This window comes from Anarrhichthys ocellatus, unplaced genomic scaffold (assembly GCF_004355925.1).
Source record: "Anarrhichthys ocellatus isolate YVR2014 unplaced genomic scaffold, GSC_Weel_1.0 scaffold20, whole genome shotgun sequence".
Lineage (NCBI taxonomy): Eukaryota > Metazoa > Chordata > Actinopteri > Perciformes > Anarhichadidae > Anarrhichthys > Anarrhichthys ocellatus.
In genome coordinates, this window is record NW_022280050.1 from 3,826,995 (window position 1) to 3,841,850 (window position 14,856).

The window sequence follows — 14,856 nt, forward strand, 5'->3', positions numbered from 1 at the left end:
AAAAAAAAAAAAAAAAAAAAAAAAAAAAAAAAAAAAAAAAAAAAAAGGCCGCATTCGTGGGCTGCATTTGAAGGAGTCTTCAGCAAACATGCGAATTGGGACAGCCTAGTCGCCGCGCTGTGCCGCAACCAGTCTACGAATGCAGCTGAAATCTGTGTTCTACTTCATTCCTAGGTCATATACACAACCCACTAGATTCACAGCATGCAAGAGAAAATCCATTAGCTGCACAACATCACAGAAAAGTGATGACTCTGTAGCGCATAAGCGTCCTCAATTACATACATTAATCTGGTGAGAAGACGCTACCTTTACAGATTGAACCGCGATACACAACAACACCACCTCGGGACAAATCATGTGTAATGGAGGCTTAGCGCCATTATGCACAGAGACTCAAAGAGAGGAGACTGGTTACAACAGGTATACTGGAATAAAAACATCTTTAAAAGTTTGAAAGAGCTGCATGAAACAAGACTGCAGTCACCTTGAGGAAACAAGGATGGGAGAAAAGGTAATGAAGGAAAAACACAGGAGGAGGGGAGACGGAGAGAGGAACCAAGCCCAGCAGGTCGTCTCTAAAAGATTAGGCGTCAGCAAAGATAACACCTGGGGGACAATTAATAGGTCCACTGGTCCATAAAATATTTCATTTGGATTCATACCCCCCAAGTCCACACACATCAATACAAACAAACATAAAATGCCCCTGACTCTAATACTTATGAGCGCGCACATACACACAAGCTGTTTCATGCAGCTTCACGTGAGACGAATATTTGAAGAAAAATAATAAAGCGTGGAAAATTGTCCTGCAGGTGAAGTCACAAACACTCTCCCACAGGCCTCTGCATTACAAGTGCACACGTGGGAGGCAGGCGCGGGTGGTTCTAAAGGATAACCACTGGAACCAGCAGGAGGAGCTTCACTTATTCATTTAGAGCTAAACACAAATTCAGAGTTCAGTTCAACACATCAATACTAATAACAGCAGATTGTTATTGTGCCCAGTTGCACAAGAACTGTTACTGGTCCGTAGGCTCGAAGCACATTTCTTTAACTACGGACATGGATATGAAAACGTCTCCATTTCTGTCCTCAAATGTACCATATGAGTCAGTTAAAAATCAGAGCCACGCTCATGCACACCCGGCTGCTGACGGAGCTTTTGAACTGTGTGCGCGCTGCAGCAGCCCGTGTCTTGAAAGGAGTCATAAGTTCTAACGACGGGAACACGTGGTGAGCAACCGATGAGGCAGAGGGCGAAGCTCGAATGCATTTTTAAATCAAAAAGGGTCCATTAGTAACATTTCCTTCTTAAACAATCCACCGTCAAATTGTCCTGATGGTTGGATCAGCTGGCAGATGCAGTTGAGAGTTGATGATGCAGCACATGGCTCGACCAAAGCCTCCATCTAACCCGATAGAAGTGCGGCGTATTGGACTGTCATTGTTATGCAGATGCCCTTTCTCTGACACCAAACTGCACGCATTAATTTTAATACATTTTAAATAACTAGTCGTTAATTAACGTCTGTATGGATTCAGTGCGTCGGGCATTGGATGGTCTTTAGGACTGAGCCTTCCTACACCTTGCAGGCCTCATCTTGGCTGTCCAAATGTGCTGCACTGGTACTGAGGTTTATGCCCTGCTGTGCATGCTGTGCAGGCTGTGCATGCTGTGCAGGCTGTGCAGGGTCTCAGAAAACACTTGAATGGGTTGTTTTTGAGATAACAGGGAACCAATGACTGTATAAAACAAATTAGTATTTGCCTGACTTTGTTCAGTACTCCTAATAACCTGCACGGCAAGTCAAATACTTGTGCCTGATAGAGAGTGGACTCACATTCGCTGATTTAGAGGACAGGTCCCCAATGAATCAATGCAGTCCAATCATTCAAATCTAATGAGCACACACAAACGATGAAAATCTGCAAAACTTGTATTTCCGAACCCCCGCGCTGTGTGCCAATCATTCCATTAGGGATTGCATTGGCAGATGTCTTGGTTGCCTCTTGTGCGAGTATATGCATTGTGTGAGTGTGTGTGTGTGTGTGTGAAGCTGGAAGCAAAGATTGCATTCATCTTGCAGCGTCCAAAAAGTCAGTCAAAAAGGGCTAAATGAACGGTGCACTGATATACTGAAGGAGAATGTAAACACTGGTCCAGAATAACAGAAGAGCCTTCACGATGTGATGCAATGAGATACAATAGCGATGCAATAAACACCAACTTACCTAAAATATTGTTTTTGTTGAAATTCGAGCTCTAATGGTCCGACACTGCGAAAGGTGTTTGTAATATTTAATATATAAGTCTATATATTAACATAATGATGTCACCATGTACCTCACTGACACATTCCCAACAACAATTTACAATTCTCAAATTGTCATAATAGTGGTATTTAATACAATAATGTTGAATTGGATTCACTGTTTTTTTTTTGTATGTTACTCATGGTACACATATTAAATTATTCATAAAACAGCATATTATATGTAATAAGATTATATTTTGATTCCAAAACACATACGTACTCTCAAATAGTCACAATTTAGATTTAGGAGAAACATGCAGCATTCTTAAAACCATTATGATTCTATCCAGCAGCAGTGCTCAGCTGTGTTTTCATGTGTGGAGGCTGCTGCATTTTAAACACTCGTGATCAAAACTACAGCTTATGGTGCATACATGTTCCATATGGAGGATGCATGTGGCTGGGACTAGAATGCAAAGCACTAGATTAAAAGGTTCTGCTTCTGCTTTGAACATATCGTTTCAAAGAACGTGTTTTTAGCTCAAAACACGGCATCTATGCGATTCGTTTGACACGTAGCAACCCTTTATGATAGCCACTCTGTCTGCAGTACTGTATACTAGTGTTGTTACAGGCTTATGGCAGCATCTCACCTGTAAAAACCAACAAACTCCAGGTATGAAAAAAAGCATTTGAAGCAACTTACAGTATGTTCCGCGAGGCTCCGAACTGCAGCAGCAGTTTGACAACGGCTGGATGTCCGTTCCTCACGGCGTCGTGGAGCGGAGAGTCGTTCTCATAGCCGGGTGTGTTCAACAGGGCTCCCCTTGAGACCAACACCTCCACAACCACCAGGTGACCCAGGTTACAGGCTTCATGCTGGAACAAACAGAAGGAATCCTAATAACACAGCCGTATTTTCCAATTGATACATATTCTAGGTGAGGTAGGTGATTCAAAGAGTTAAATGTATGGGAATATATACAAAACCTGAAATTACAGCTTAATTACACATTCTGGAAGCCTTCTTTTTGATCTACTTATACTTTACCAGCAAATGAAAAGTTAACGTAAAGTCTTCGTGGCTATGTTCCCCAACAGTACAGATCATTTTATTGCGTTTCAAGATAATCGGCACAACAACATCTCACAGCAGAAACGGGCGCTGGGACGGAGACAATGTAATAAATACAGCTGTTTAGAGAGGACAACTAAGAGCTCGCATGGCATAGTCATAATAACCACACAGGGCACAGTGACTCAGCATTGGTTTACTGAAGAAGACAATGCAATAAATAGTAAATGGCACAGTGTAAATGCCGCCCAGAGAAGCTACAGAGGACAAGAATCTGTGTGGAAAACGTTTTGCCATCAGAGTCACAAAGTGTGTAAAAAATGACACGTTATTGACAGAACACACCTCAAATCTCTTCCATCAAAAGGAGAGACTAAGAACCCACCGGTGTAGAAAAACTATGTTCCCATAACAATAGCTTTTCAACACCACAAATACAGGTTTTCAGACGCATCACTTGGTGAGTTCTTCTTACCAGAGGTGTCCACCCAGCGTGATCCTTCAGGTTCGGGTCAGCCCCCTGGTCCAGCAGCTCCTTGACAGCCTCTACATCTCCCTGCAGGACCCAGTGAGAACAACAAACCGGAGGTCAGAGCTTTAGACCCGCAAATGCAACCCTACAAACACAGCAGCTGATCCCAGCGTACCAAAGCTCTGCCGTTTATCAATCACACTCCACAGTGGGCCATTGATTACCTTGTCTTGTACCCAGAGGGGGATTACTGCGGTTTACAAGGATTACTGCAAGACGGTTTGTTCTCAACAGACCGAAACGTGAACGTCTGATCATCTGTAGACTTTAGCTGTTATTGCTGTTGCTTTACTTCAGAAATGTTTTACAATTCGCGTTCGTAAAATGCACCAGAAAATAGAGAGAAAAGGTGAATTATTCGGAAACCTCTGGACCTTTATAGCAGCTAGATGCAGCAGGGTCTCTCCCTTGTGGTTCCTCTTCAGAACCGCAGGGCTCCCTGAGCTTGGTCGTCCAGCCGGAGTAGATGGAGATTTTCTACCGACTGTGGCTCGGACAGAGGGGCTGTCTCCTTGCTCTTCTCTTGAGTTTTTGATGCTCTTATCACACCTGGGGCTAGGCGAAGAAAGAGGGTTAAGGACAGCTGGAGACATCTGTGATTTTCTCCGCCTGCACGGAGAAGCCCTGGGCCTTTTCGGTGTGGTCTCCAACACGGCAACCTTCTCCTCCGCTCTGGATCGTTTCGATGAATGCTTTGGGGGCGATACGTTGACCTCACTGTCCGACATTCCCTGACCAGGCTGGGTTTGGTCGTTCAGTACAGCGACGCCGCCTTCAATGGGACTCTTCCTCGTAGTGCTCGTGCCAGGGCCGAGTTCATTAGTACTCCCCTGTGGTACTTTAGGCTGCGGCTCGTCAGACGTGACAGCAGGGCTTACGAAGGAAACTCTTTTACTGGACCTCCTCGACCCTTCCGCACAGTGCTGCTCCTTTTCTTTTGAAGCCTCTGCCTCCTTGATGATCCCCCATTGCTGGTTTATAGCCTTCAGTCTCTGCTTCTTCATGTTCCGCTTGGTCTGTTTCCGCGTGGTCCGAGCGGCTCCTTGCACTAACACTTTCCTGACGGCAGCCTGTTTCTTAGTTGACCCCTTCTTTCCGTTTGCATTTTTGGATCTTTGAGAAGACGACGAGTCAGAGTCTGGGGAGGACAAGGTGAAATTGAAAACGGACAGGTCCGGGCGTCGAGCAGTAACGGCGTCTTGCTGCGCTGCTGCCGTTTGTCGAGAAGACGTGCTCTCCGGTACAAGGACCTCTGAAGGTTTCTCCACCGTGCAGCGTACCTTGCGGCTGCGTGGGCTGAACCAGATCTTAAAGTTCTTCTTTTGTTTAAAGACCGGGCTTTGAGGCTGCGTTTGATTCTTGGCTACAGAGGAATCTGCAATGAAAAAAAAAAAAACAGTTGCAACGAAACAAAAAGTTCCCCACTTGCATGCACTATATTTGTTTGCTTTGTAATCACCTTGCATCTGTTGAGAGGTTGTTGAGATGAAAAGGGAATAACAACCGACCCGTAAAATGAAGCACTCCCAGCTAATAATACTGACATTTGAAAGAAGTAGAAAATTGCCCAATCGACTTCTTAAACCTTTAGGTATTTTGGTAAAATCTAGACAGCCTGGCGATGTGTTCACTTTTTAACTACCCTGTAGTTCTTTGTTAAAGCTGAAACTAAACAGCACCATAGTTAATTGAACTGCATAATCACTGTCATTACCGGGATGCTGGATGGGCAATAAAGATAATAAAGCACAGGAACAAGCCACTAATAATGTCATACAGAGATTAGATTGGCAGAGGGAGAATGTTAAATGTTTCAGTCAACAATTGATAGAAGGGGGACATAACTCGTGAATTCTGCTTTGGAGCTGCGATATAACAGCTACCATCTACCTGGTTGTTCTACGGGATTGAGCAGGAACTCCAAACCGCAGAAGAGCGTTACGATGCTGCTGAGCTGCCTGTTGATTTGGATGTCCTTCACCCACGCTGGACTCTGACACACCACACAGCCATCTCCTGCCCGGGGGCCGGCACAGGACCTAGGGCAATAAACCACAGCTTGGATTAGGAGTTCCCTTCACAGTTGAGTAAAAAAGAAACACAATGAGCTTATTGATTTACCTTTTAAGGCCATTCGGTCATGAAGAGAAGGAATAAATTGAGGGTATAGTTTACGCCCATCGGGACATTAATTGCCTTCAAGACTTTCAACACGGTAAACAAAGCACCGTGCCACTGTCATGGATATTTAGTAATTCATTTGTATTAAATGTCTGTGTAAATAGTGCCGTTTAAGTTGTCATTCACAGAATATGAATCTGCTAACCACATAATTAAAATGATGTAATTACTTTATGTATTTTTTTAATACGTAGGGAATAAAATCCAACTGAAATAAGCTACTTTTCACGTCACTGTGGACATTTAAATTTGTAGTAGCAGGAAAAAGTAAAACTGTATTATGGCTATATTCCCTTTAAGTGTTCTAGTGAACCAGCATGAGTTGCACACCTAAATAGAATGGAGCCACAGTTGGCATCGTTAGTTATACCTGTGATTTGAGGAATCAGAAATGTCCACCACGAGACAGGTCATTCGTTAAAATACATTTAGCCCAGGTTACATTACCTGCACAGCATATGCTCGCACATTCCGAGACACACAGGCTCCGTCATCAAAAGAGAGCTGGGAAAGAGACAAAACATTTAGAAGTGGTCCGTAGTCAAAGTAAGCAAAACACTCTCTACCACACTGGTGTAGCCATACATACACAACTTTATAGCACATGTTAAGGAACGAATCGGTATCCATCAGTGGAGCATGCTTGACTTCTCATTCACAATATATTAGTAGATTGGCTTTTTTGTTTTTTGAAGACTAAGGGTTTTGTGGAAAGGCCATCGAGACACAAAAAGCCCAGTATAGATTATCCATTTGCTGCAGATATAGAGGGGTGTGAACCCCTCCACCCTTCAGGATCACTCCGAGCTGCTGCACTACAGTCTGATTTGGTAATCGCATCAGATACTGGAGACAGAAGAGAGCATCATTTGAATACCAGACCCTATATATGAACTCTGTGTACAGAGTCCACATCTCAATAGCCACCAGCTGAAGCAACACTTCTCACAGACTATTCAACCTCTTGCCACCATGCTGGAGGTAATGGAGCACCCCAGCACACAGCATATCCCTCCGCACAGTCACATGTAACATCCTGCTAGGTGGTCCCACCACTAACTTGAACTAAATTAACCCACACAACCCCTAAACAGCTATCTCTGTCTGTACTTCTGTGTTATTGTTGCATAATGGTTTAAGAAATGACATCCCACTCTGGCACACGTATGGACGATCCAAATGTATTTTATCTGGCGTCTTTGCTTTTCTGCAAATACGCTTAACATTACGTGTACACGTAAAGTGACTGATAACCGTACAACGTTTACGGTACTGTGAATAATAACGTCTGGTTGTATCGTTTATTGTATTGTTAACGATACGCAACAAAAGCCGAAACGTTAACCTTCCCCCGGACACACGTTCAACTCACTTCTACAGTAACGTTAACGTTGTCTTACCATTTAGAGCAAAGCAGCAGTTGTCGAAAGTTCCTAACCGCCTCCTTAGTGTTCTTCCAGTCCTTCTCCTCTTCGAGGACATCATTATCCATGATTAGAAGAACTGTGTGTCTTCTGTTATGAATCACAGGCTACAAAACAAACCGAGCTTGCTTCCGGGATACTTGCATCTCGCGCCAAAGATTTACGGAAGTAGCCTGCGAGTATAGTCGCCAAAACTATGACGCGTAGACGTAGGTTTCGGCACACACCCGATCATGACGTTGGGAATTTTAAAAACCTTCAGATGTAGCAATTATTTCTTGTTCATTTAAATAATTTGAGTGATTGTGCATTCTTATAACTAAAAATATAATTCTGCATACACGGAGTTGGGTAAAACTGATGTTTGCTTCAATTGATTTACATTTCATAGATTGCCCAGTAGAGATGTGACACATATGCATTACCCACAATTCGTGTCAAATTATAAACAATGATGCGTTCGTGTGTGTACAAATTTGTGAAGCAAATGTATGTTTTCAGTGTTAGTTTTAATGCCATGCTGTGGCCTCAATGCAAGGTCTACAAAAAAAGTTGAGTCATCTGTGTAGCTCTTGCTTAAGTTTTACTCAACATGTTCATGTGTTTAGCCTATTATTTTCTCCTTTTTTATCATATCCGTATCCCTTTGGCTTTCCTGTTTTATAGGTTTGTGTGATTAGTCTACTATGTTGTCCTCAGGACACTGACTTTATGACTGATTTGTAATTTCAATGAAATCATAAGAAATCAGCTGGAATGTTAGTGCATTAGGTCTACCATAGTAGGCTAAAATCAAAGATTTTGAATGTGATCTGATGCTCAAACATAAGATGTACAATAGGCAAAACACAGCAGTTGCATTTGAAATATATCTTTATTAGAATAATAAAAAATAGGCTTGATACATCCGGGTCAGTTTGGAATTGATCCATAAGCAGGCAAAAGTCTATGAAATATTCAGTACATTCATCAAAATTACTCTTAATTGAGAATACAGTGCTTTCTTTTTAATAATTTTCTACGGTATAGTCTAATCGTGAAGAGTGCCCCAACCAAGGATAATTGAATTGCCTACATGATTAATATTATCCTTCATAATAATACAATCAGGATAATTAAAGGTAAACAGGTGTGCAGCCTGTTGGATAGAGGACCTCAATTTATCCCGTTTTGTCATTCATGCATGTTTGCACATGTGCCCTTGTGCCTTCCATTAATAGTTCAATTTGCTAATGATACAAATGTAAGTTATCTTTCATGTGATCAGTCAAGACATTTTCAAGAAATAATCAATATTTCAGTATTATTTAGATCACAACATATTATTTTTAACATTTATAGTAAGTGCAGATTTAATACAAACAGATATTGTGTTCCATTTCACAGTGGACATTGACGAGAGAAGATGGCAGTCAGCTCTATGTTTCTTCTGCCTTGATGGAGTCCAGGTCATCATATCTGTCTTCGCTGTTCAGTGATATGGATTCCATGGCGATATTTCCCATGGCAAAGTTGATGAAGACCTATGAAGGTTCAGCAATAATTTAAGTGCCATGCTAATACAAAAAAGACAATAATTTTTCTCTGAACCACATCATTTTGGTTAATCTGCTGGCTAGTTGTCCTTCCCGATCCCCCCCCCTCTCTTTATTCTTCCTATGGTATCTTCCAATCCCAGAGCCCCAGAAGGGCAGAGTAGTTGAAGAATATCAGCACTGGCTGCATATAAAGCTCATGGATTCTCTCCCGAACTCATATTCCATTCATTTTCCCTCAGGCATACCTCTGTCAGTTTCCCTCTGCCTCTTTTAAACTTTTTCAACTCAATCTTTCAGTCCCACTCAGCTTTCTTCTGTCCCCACTTCTCCTCCCACCGTCTCTCTTCGTCTCTCATCTCCTGTCCTTTTTTTTTTTTTTTTTTGTCCCTCGCTGCCCTCCCCCCCCCCCTACAAATCCCCACACTGCCCCCCCCCCCCCCCACCCCCCTCTCTCTGATTATGTCCTGTCTCTTTTTCTCACCTCATCCAGTGTGGTCTGGCTCACAGAGAAGTGTTTGATCTGCAGAGCATTCTTGTTTGACTCCAGCTGGTCAAAGATGTCAGCCACCCCTCCTGGAGCAATTGGTACGTGGTATTCCACCATATTGGAGTGCTGGTCCTGTGTGTTGAGACAGAATGCACAAGTAGAGGGTTAAATATTCTGAAATATGCTCTTTGTGAAACAAAAATTCCATAGAACTGAGTGAACAGCTGTTCATACTAATTTGAGCAGTCTAATATTATAAATGAATGCTCCTTACATGCTCCCTGAACTCTTTAGCAAAAATAGCTTCTCTACCAAGTACTCTTAACTACTTTGGATTACTGGAACGGTTCACCTTGAGGTATGTGCTGTGGAATCTGTCTCGCATGAAGCCAGTTATTGCCTCAGCGTCACAGGAGGCCTCGGCCAAGTACATCTTCACAGTGAACCCGCTGCCGAACCTGCACAAAGGAGATTTACAAACAAAGCACTGTGTTATTACATGTCTGAGAGTCGGGAGGACAATGCTACAAGTAAAATTGAGCAGAAAGGACCACAAAGGGGGAAGAATAGGAGGCTGCGGGTGCAGAGTGGGACGAGCAGTCATGGCTGAGCAGAGGTCACTAACCTGTTCTTAATGTGCTGCAGGGAGCCCAGACAACGGAATTGACCTTTCACCATGATCGCAAGACGGCTGCACAGTGCCTCACACTCCTCCATGCTGAGAGACGGAGACAAAGAGAGAAACATCAAAGGTCACACTAGGACCCTTTGAGCATATAGTACAGTAATTAGCCATGCCCGTTGACACTAAATAACAATACAAAAAACGTACATTCAGTACAGTATTCAAAATACACTGTAGCAGCTGTATGTACATGATACTAACCTGTGAGAAGTGAGGACCACGGCGCATTTTCCTTTCACTTCTTCAGAGATAATTTTCCACAGGTGACGCTTGGTGCGAGGGTCCATGCCAGAGCTTGGCTCATCCTGCGGAGAGAGGAGGAATGAGAAGAGGATAGTGGGATGTGTAAAAAAGAAAGAGTGGAAGATTAAAATCAAGATTGAGAGATCAAGGGAAAACAAGGAGTCAATTAAGGAAGGCAGTGTTTTGCAAGCAGTGTGCAGTACATACAGTAGGAGAAGAGGAAAAACAAGGGCAAGAATAAGTAACAAGAATAAGTTAACACAAATGCACAGTTGCAAAATAGGCAGGGAGATGGGAGGCCACGTGTTACAAAGCAAAAACAGGTAAAGGTAAGGGAATAAATAAAGATGAAGACAACAAGAACGACAAGAGGCAGAGGGTAAAATTCATGAGAGGATAGGGAAAGAGAAAAACAAAATAAATGGACCGAGTTGAGGACACAAATGAGGAAAGCGAGGAAGAGGAGGGAGAATTTAATAGAGACATAAGGTAGGACAAAAGTTGAAAGCTAACAGGGAAGACTACCCTGAGGAAACAAGCTAATTAACTATATGAGATCTGTCAAGTCTAGGGGATCAATACCTACTTTACTTCAAAGATCCCTCAGGAAGAACAGCAGTATATAGTTTGTTTAATATTTGCTGTCGGGTGGCGAGTTAGGCAATTAAATGTGTTGGCTACAGAGGCATGAACAGGTGTGTCCTCACCAGGAGTAGGATCTGCGGATGTCCAATGAGAGCCAGCGCAGTAGAGAGCTTCCTGCGGGTGCCGCAACTGTAACTATCAGTAATGATGTTTCGATGGTAGCTCAGCTCCAGCCTCTTCAGTAGGTAGTTCACCACCTTTAAAGAAAACATGCAGGGGATTACACACCGGATGAACCTACTAACAAACACTATATGAAAAAGGTTTACAGTTTGATGTGCTATAAAACAATAGTAGATTTAGGTAATACTATTCGCTTTGTCTTCTTCCAAATTCATTTATGTGGTAGGCAATGGAAACTGTTCAACCCGTGCCTACTGCAAGCGGCTAATCAATGTAGGAGATATGTAATGGTCCGGTAGTCATATGCTGGGACTTAATGACTGCTCTGCATGGCTCTATGACCATACAGGAATATGAGACAATTCCATAGACCAGCAGGCTGCTCCCTAGTGTCATGCACATGAAGATGGAGTCAATCCTCCAACTGTGGCTGCGTCAGATCTTAACAACACCAGGAAGTTGATTTTCCATACCTTTAATCCATCAACTCCACTATCCCAATACCCACAGCGATATCCCTGATCACAGCATGACAAGGTGGATTTACACAAAGCTTCTCTGAAGGAAAAGGGTGGCTCTGCAACTCATTGGCTACTTGATATTCATGTTCATTTGTGTTATTGCTGCCTCTTATTTCGGTATGGCTGCACTGCAAATAACAGGCATCTATCTGTCCCACTCCCATGCATATTTAATTTTGTATGTGTGAACAATGATGACTTAACTTGGTGACTTAATTCTATCTAAGCTCCAAGCTGTCTTGCGATTGCAGCTTCAGAGAACAGGAACTGATGCAGCATAATGTATTTGTTGCATATAGATTTATCCTGTGTGTCAAAGCACATTGAAAGCAGGAATTAACAAAACCTTTAATGGGTCATAACTATTTCAGTCCCTTAAAATATCTATGCTTGCCTAGTAATCACATGAAATATTGTGCTGTAAATACAAATTCATGTTCAAATAGCTTGAGGTGATTTTCCATCGGTAAGCTTTAGCCTCTTTCCCATCAGTTGGCAAGTTGGGGAACCAGACCAATGAAGCAAACCACTGAAGTAGATCGCTCTGTTCACTTAAGATTATCTGCTTTTTCCTCTGGAAGAGGATTTGCCTTTAGTGTTGATTTTTACATATAATTCTGAGTTCACTGATCCAGGTTATTAGAACACACTGTAGGACATTACATACGTTGGAAGAATACACGGTGTCATTAGCTACATTTGAATTATTAGCCCTGGCAACATAGCATATAACTGACTGCGTCACATCGCAATACACTATGTTGTTTTTTTATGTTCTCTCATAAAAGCCGCTTTCTATCACCTTTGATGTAACAGCTCATTAAGCCTGACAAAACCATGTCAATGTGAAATGACCCCATTAAGGCTTGTCTCATTATCCACAGCTAGGGGACTCTCAGTGGGAGACAACATTAGAGGAACTCTATATATAACCTCATCTTTGTGAATTAGCCCGACACCGATGATGTGGCCATTACAACCATTGTTGTCGCTATCCTGACCAGAGAAGAGGAGCTGTAACAACAGCAGCGATGCAGATTAGAGCAAGACAGATCCATTTTTGTGCTTCACTCGTGTCTGTCTGTGTGTCTACCAGCATCCTTGCTAATGTGTGTGCATGACTCCGTTTGTAACATGACTGAGATTGTCAGAGAGAATCAATGTTTTGTACTTTTGCATCCAAAAATGTAAAATGGTGTAGAGGGAGAGACAAACATAGAGATGTTTTTTTTATGCATGCAATTTAGATTTGTCATCTGCACACATCTTTTGAACATATATAGACCTGTTTACTTTCTGTTTCTTTTTTTTTGGAGAAAAAAAAATCAACACGGGAAATCAGAAATCCCACATCTGTGATTGGTTGTTCTGCGGATTCCTCTTCATGTCAGCAGCAGCAGTGAAAGACAGGCACACTCAGTAATCACCACAGAGGCAAGATTGATTAGTTCTCAGAAAGATAAATGAGAAGAATGGAGCTAAAGTGACATGTCAAATGAGATCCTCTCATCATCAAAGTATTGTTAAAATGTAAATTTGTCTGCAGTGAAGCATACAGCATCAGTTTAATTCTGTTTGGATTGCATAAGTTTACAACAAAAGCTTTCCCATTTTGCCCCAGATAGGACAACTTTCAGCACATATCACTCAACACTTCACACCCTCTGATTGGGTATGCATAGAAGCATCAACAGTCATGCACTGGGAGTGCACCTTTGAATATATATATCAGATCCCGTGAAATTTTGTGGGTGGTGGTGTCACTACCCGGAGCTTTGAAAAGCAACACAGAGTCTGCAGCGCTTCCTTACCCCGTCTATCTCCCTCTTTGAGATGCCTCGAATGCGAGCGTAGAAGTACAAGTGCTCTTTTCCAGTGAGCAGATTGTCCAGCGCGTCCACCTGGGGACAGTAGCCGATGTTAATTCCCTTGTTGCGGCACTCCATAATGTCCACCAACCGCCTGGGGAAAAGACGACAAAGAAAGACATATTCTCTTAAATGGCATCCACCACATGGTGTAGGGCAGATGGACGTGTAGGGTGTTCCATCAGCCCTGCTGCCTGCTGGGAATACCCACCAAACAGCTTAACAACAGAGCTGTCATAGGGAGGCAGAAAGGAGTGCAGTTTATACCTGTATAGAAGAGTCTGAGATATGTGTATTATACAAAGCATCTACTTGCTATAACCCAAACCATTTACTATCACGCTGTGGCTGATGGGAGGCAATAACATTCCACATTTGTGCATATTTCCTTTATGCAAATTGAATCTAGCACAGCTTCATTAGACAATGCAGCTTGTGCACCTGTACAAACAAAAGCCAAAAACCTGTGATAGCTTCTGTCGTGTTGTCTACAGTGATTCATATGAATCCTCTTTAATTTGCAGGATTATATTTTAAGGAAACTAATATTAACCTAGTGTATTTAGGAATGTGCATGCAGTACCACACGTTTAAATGGAAGGAAAAACAAGAGGGCAAATATGGCCTGCAGCCAGTGAAATATAAAAGATATGAAGATAAATAAAATCAGTTTTTCAAAAATCTGTTTATGTATCTTCTTTTTCTTTACTGTAACATAACCTTTATGTGTTTGGGGTGCAGGTAAGATTTATTTCTAACTGAATAAGCTAGGTAAACTCTTAAGAAAAGGGATAGCAAAAACACATTGATATTCTTACTCAAAAGGTACAATTTTTCATGCTGTTCTAAAGTAGATTCTCCCCAAGTTTGCGTTGTATGTATGTGATGATGAAGAAATAAATTCATGATCAGCTTACCCATCCCAGTCCCTGATCTGTGCTGTGCCATCAGTGGGGCTAATATCTCCAGTCAGCATCTTGAAGGTGGTAGTTTTTCCTGCTCCGTTTACTCCCAGCAGACCAAAGCACTGTAAACAAACACTCATTCCTTAGTAATCCTGAAGCTTTTCTCCACTTTACAGTACTGTAATGCTATGATGGGCTTTTTCACAGACTACATTTGTAATGGCCAATATTGACATTTACAGAATGAAAAAACACAAAAGCACTCGGTGAGTATCCAGGCAGCTACAATTTGAAGTAATATTGGACAACTTTGTCTCAAGCTATATATATATATATATATATATATATATATATATATATATATATAT

General features: G+C 42.1%; 2 protein-coding genes across 3 annotated transcripts in view; both read right to left on the minus strand.

Annotated features, from left to right (window-relative positions):
- The window catches only part of bard1 (BRCA1 associated RING domain 1), a 16,498-nt gene extending 8,886 nt beyond the window's left edge, over positions 1 to 7,612 (minus strand). The window contains exons 1-6 of one of the 2 annotated variants that reach the window (XM_031858335.1): positions 7,450 to 7,612; positions 6,497 to 6,553; positions 5,759 to 5,907; positions 4,243 to 5,243; positions 3,812 to 3,892; positions 2,968 to 3,140 (exon numbers count right to left, since the gene is read on the minus strand). In XM_031858335.1, coding sequence (XP_031714195.1) covers positions 2,968 to 3,140; positions 3,812 to 3,892; positions 4,243 to 5,243; positions 5,759 to 5,907; positions 6,497 to 6,553; positions 7,450 to 7,541 — 1,553 coding nt within the window. In that variant the 5' untranslated portion in view covers positions 7,542 to 7,612. Of the gene's footprint in view, positions 1 to 2,967; positions 3,141 to 3,811; positions 3,893 to 4,242; positions 5,244 to 5,758; positions 5,908 to 6,496; positions 6,554 to 6,638; positions 7,355 to 7,449 lie in introns of those variants that run through there. The other variant, XM_031858336.1, reaches the window with a different exon arrangement.
- A 716-nt stretch (positions 7,613 to 8,328) lies between these two features.
- Positions 8,329 to 14,856, minus strand: part of abca12 (ATP-binding cassette, sub-family A (ABC1), member 12) — a 58,632-nt gene continuing 52,104 nt past the window's right edge. The window contains exons 64-71 of the mRNA XM_031858497.1: positions 14,501 to 14,610; positions 13,527 to 13,677; positions 11,134 to 11,268; positions 10,385 to 10,488; positions 10,124 to 10,216; positions 9,851 to 9,956; positions 9,493 to 9,630; positions 8,329 to 8,996 (exon numbers count right to left, since the gene is read on the minus strand). Of these exons, the coding sequence (XP_031714357.1) occupies positions 8,892 to 8,996; positions 9,493 to 9,630; positions 9,851 to 9,956; positions 10,124 to 10,216; positions 10,385 to 10,488; positions 11,134 to 11,268; positions 13,527 to 13,677; positions 14,501 to 14,610 (942 nt within the window). The 3' untranslated portion in view covers positions 8,329 to 8,891. The remainder of the gene's footprint in view (positions 8,997 to 9,492; positions 9,631 to 9,850; positions 9,957 to 10,123; positions 10,217 to 10,384; positions 10,489 to 11,133; positions 11,269 to 13,526; positions 13,678 to 14,500; positions 14,611 to 14,856) is intronic.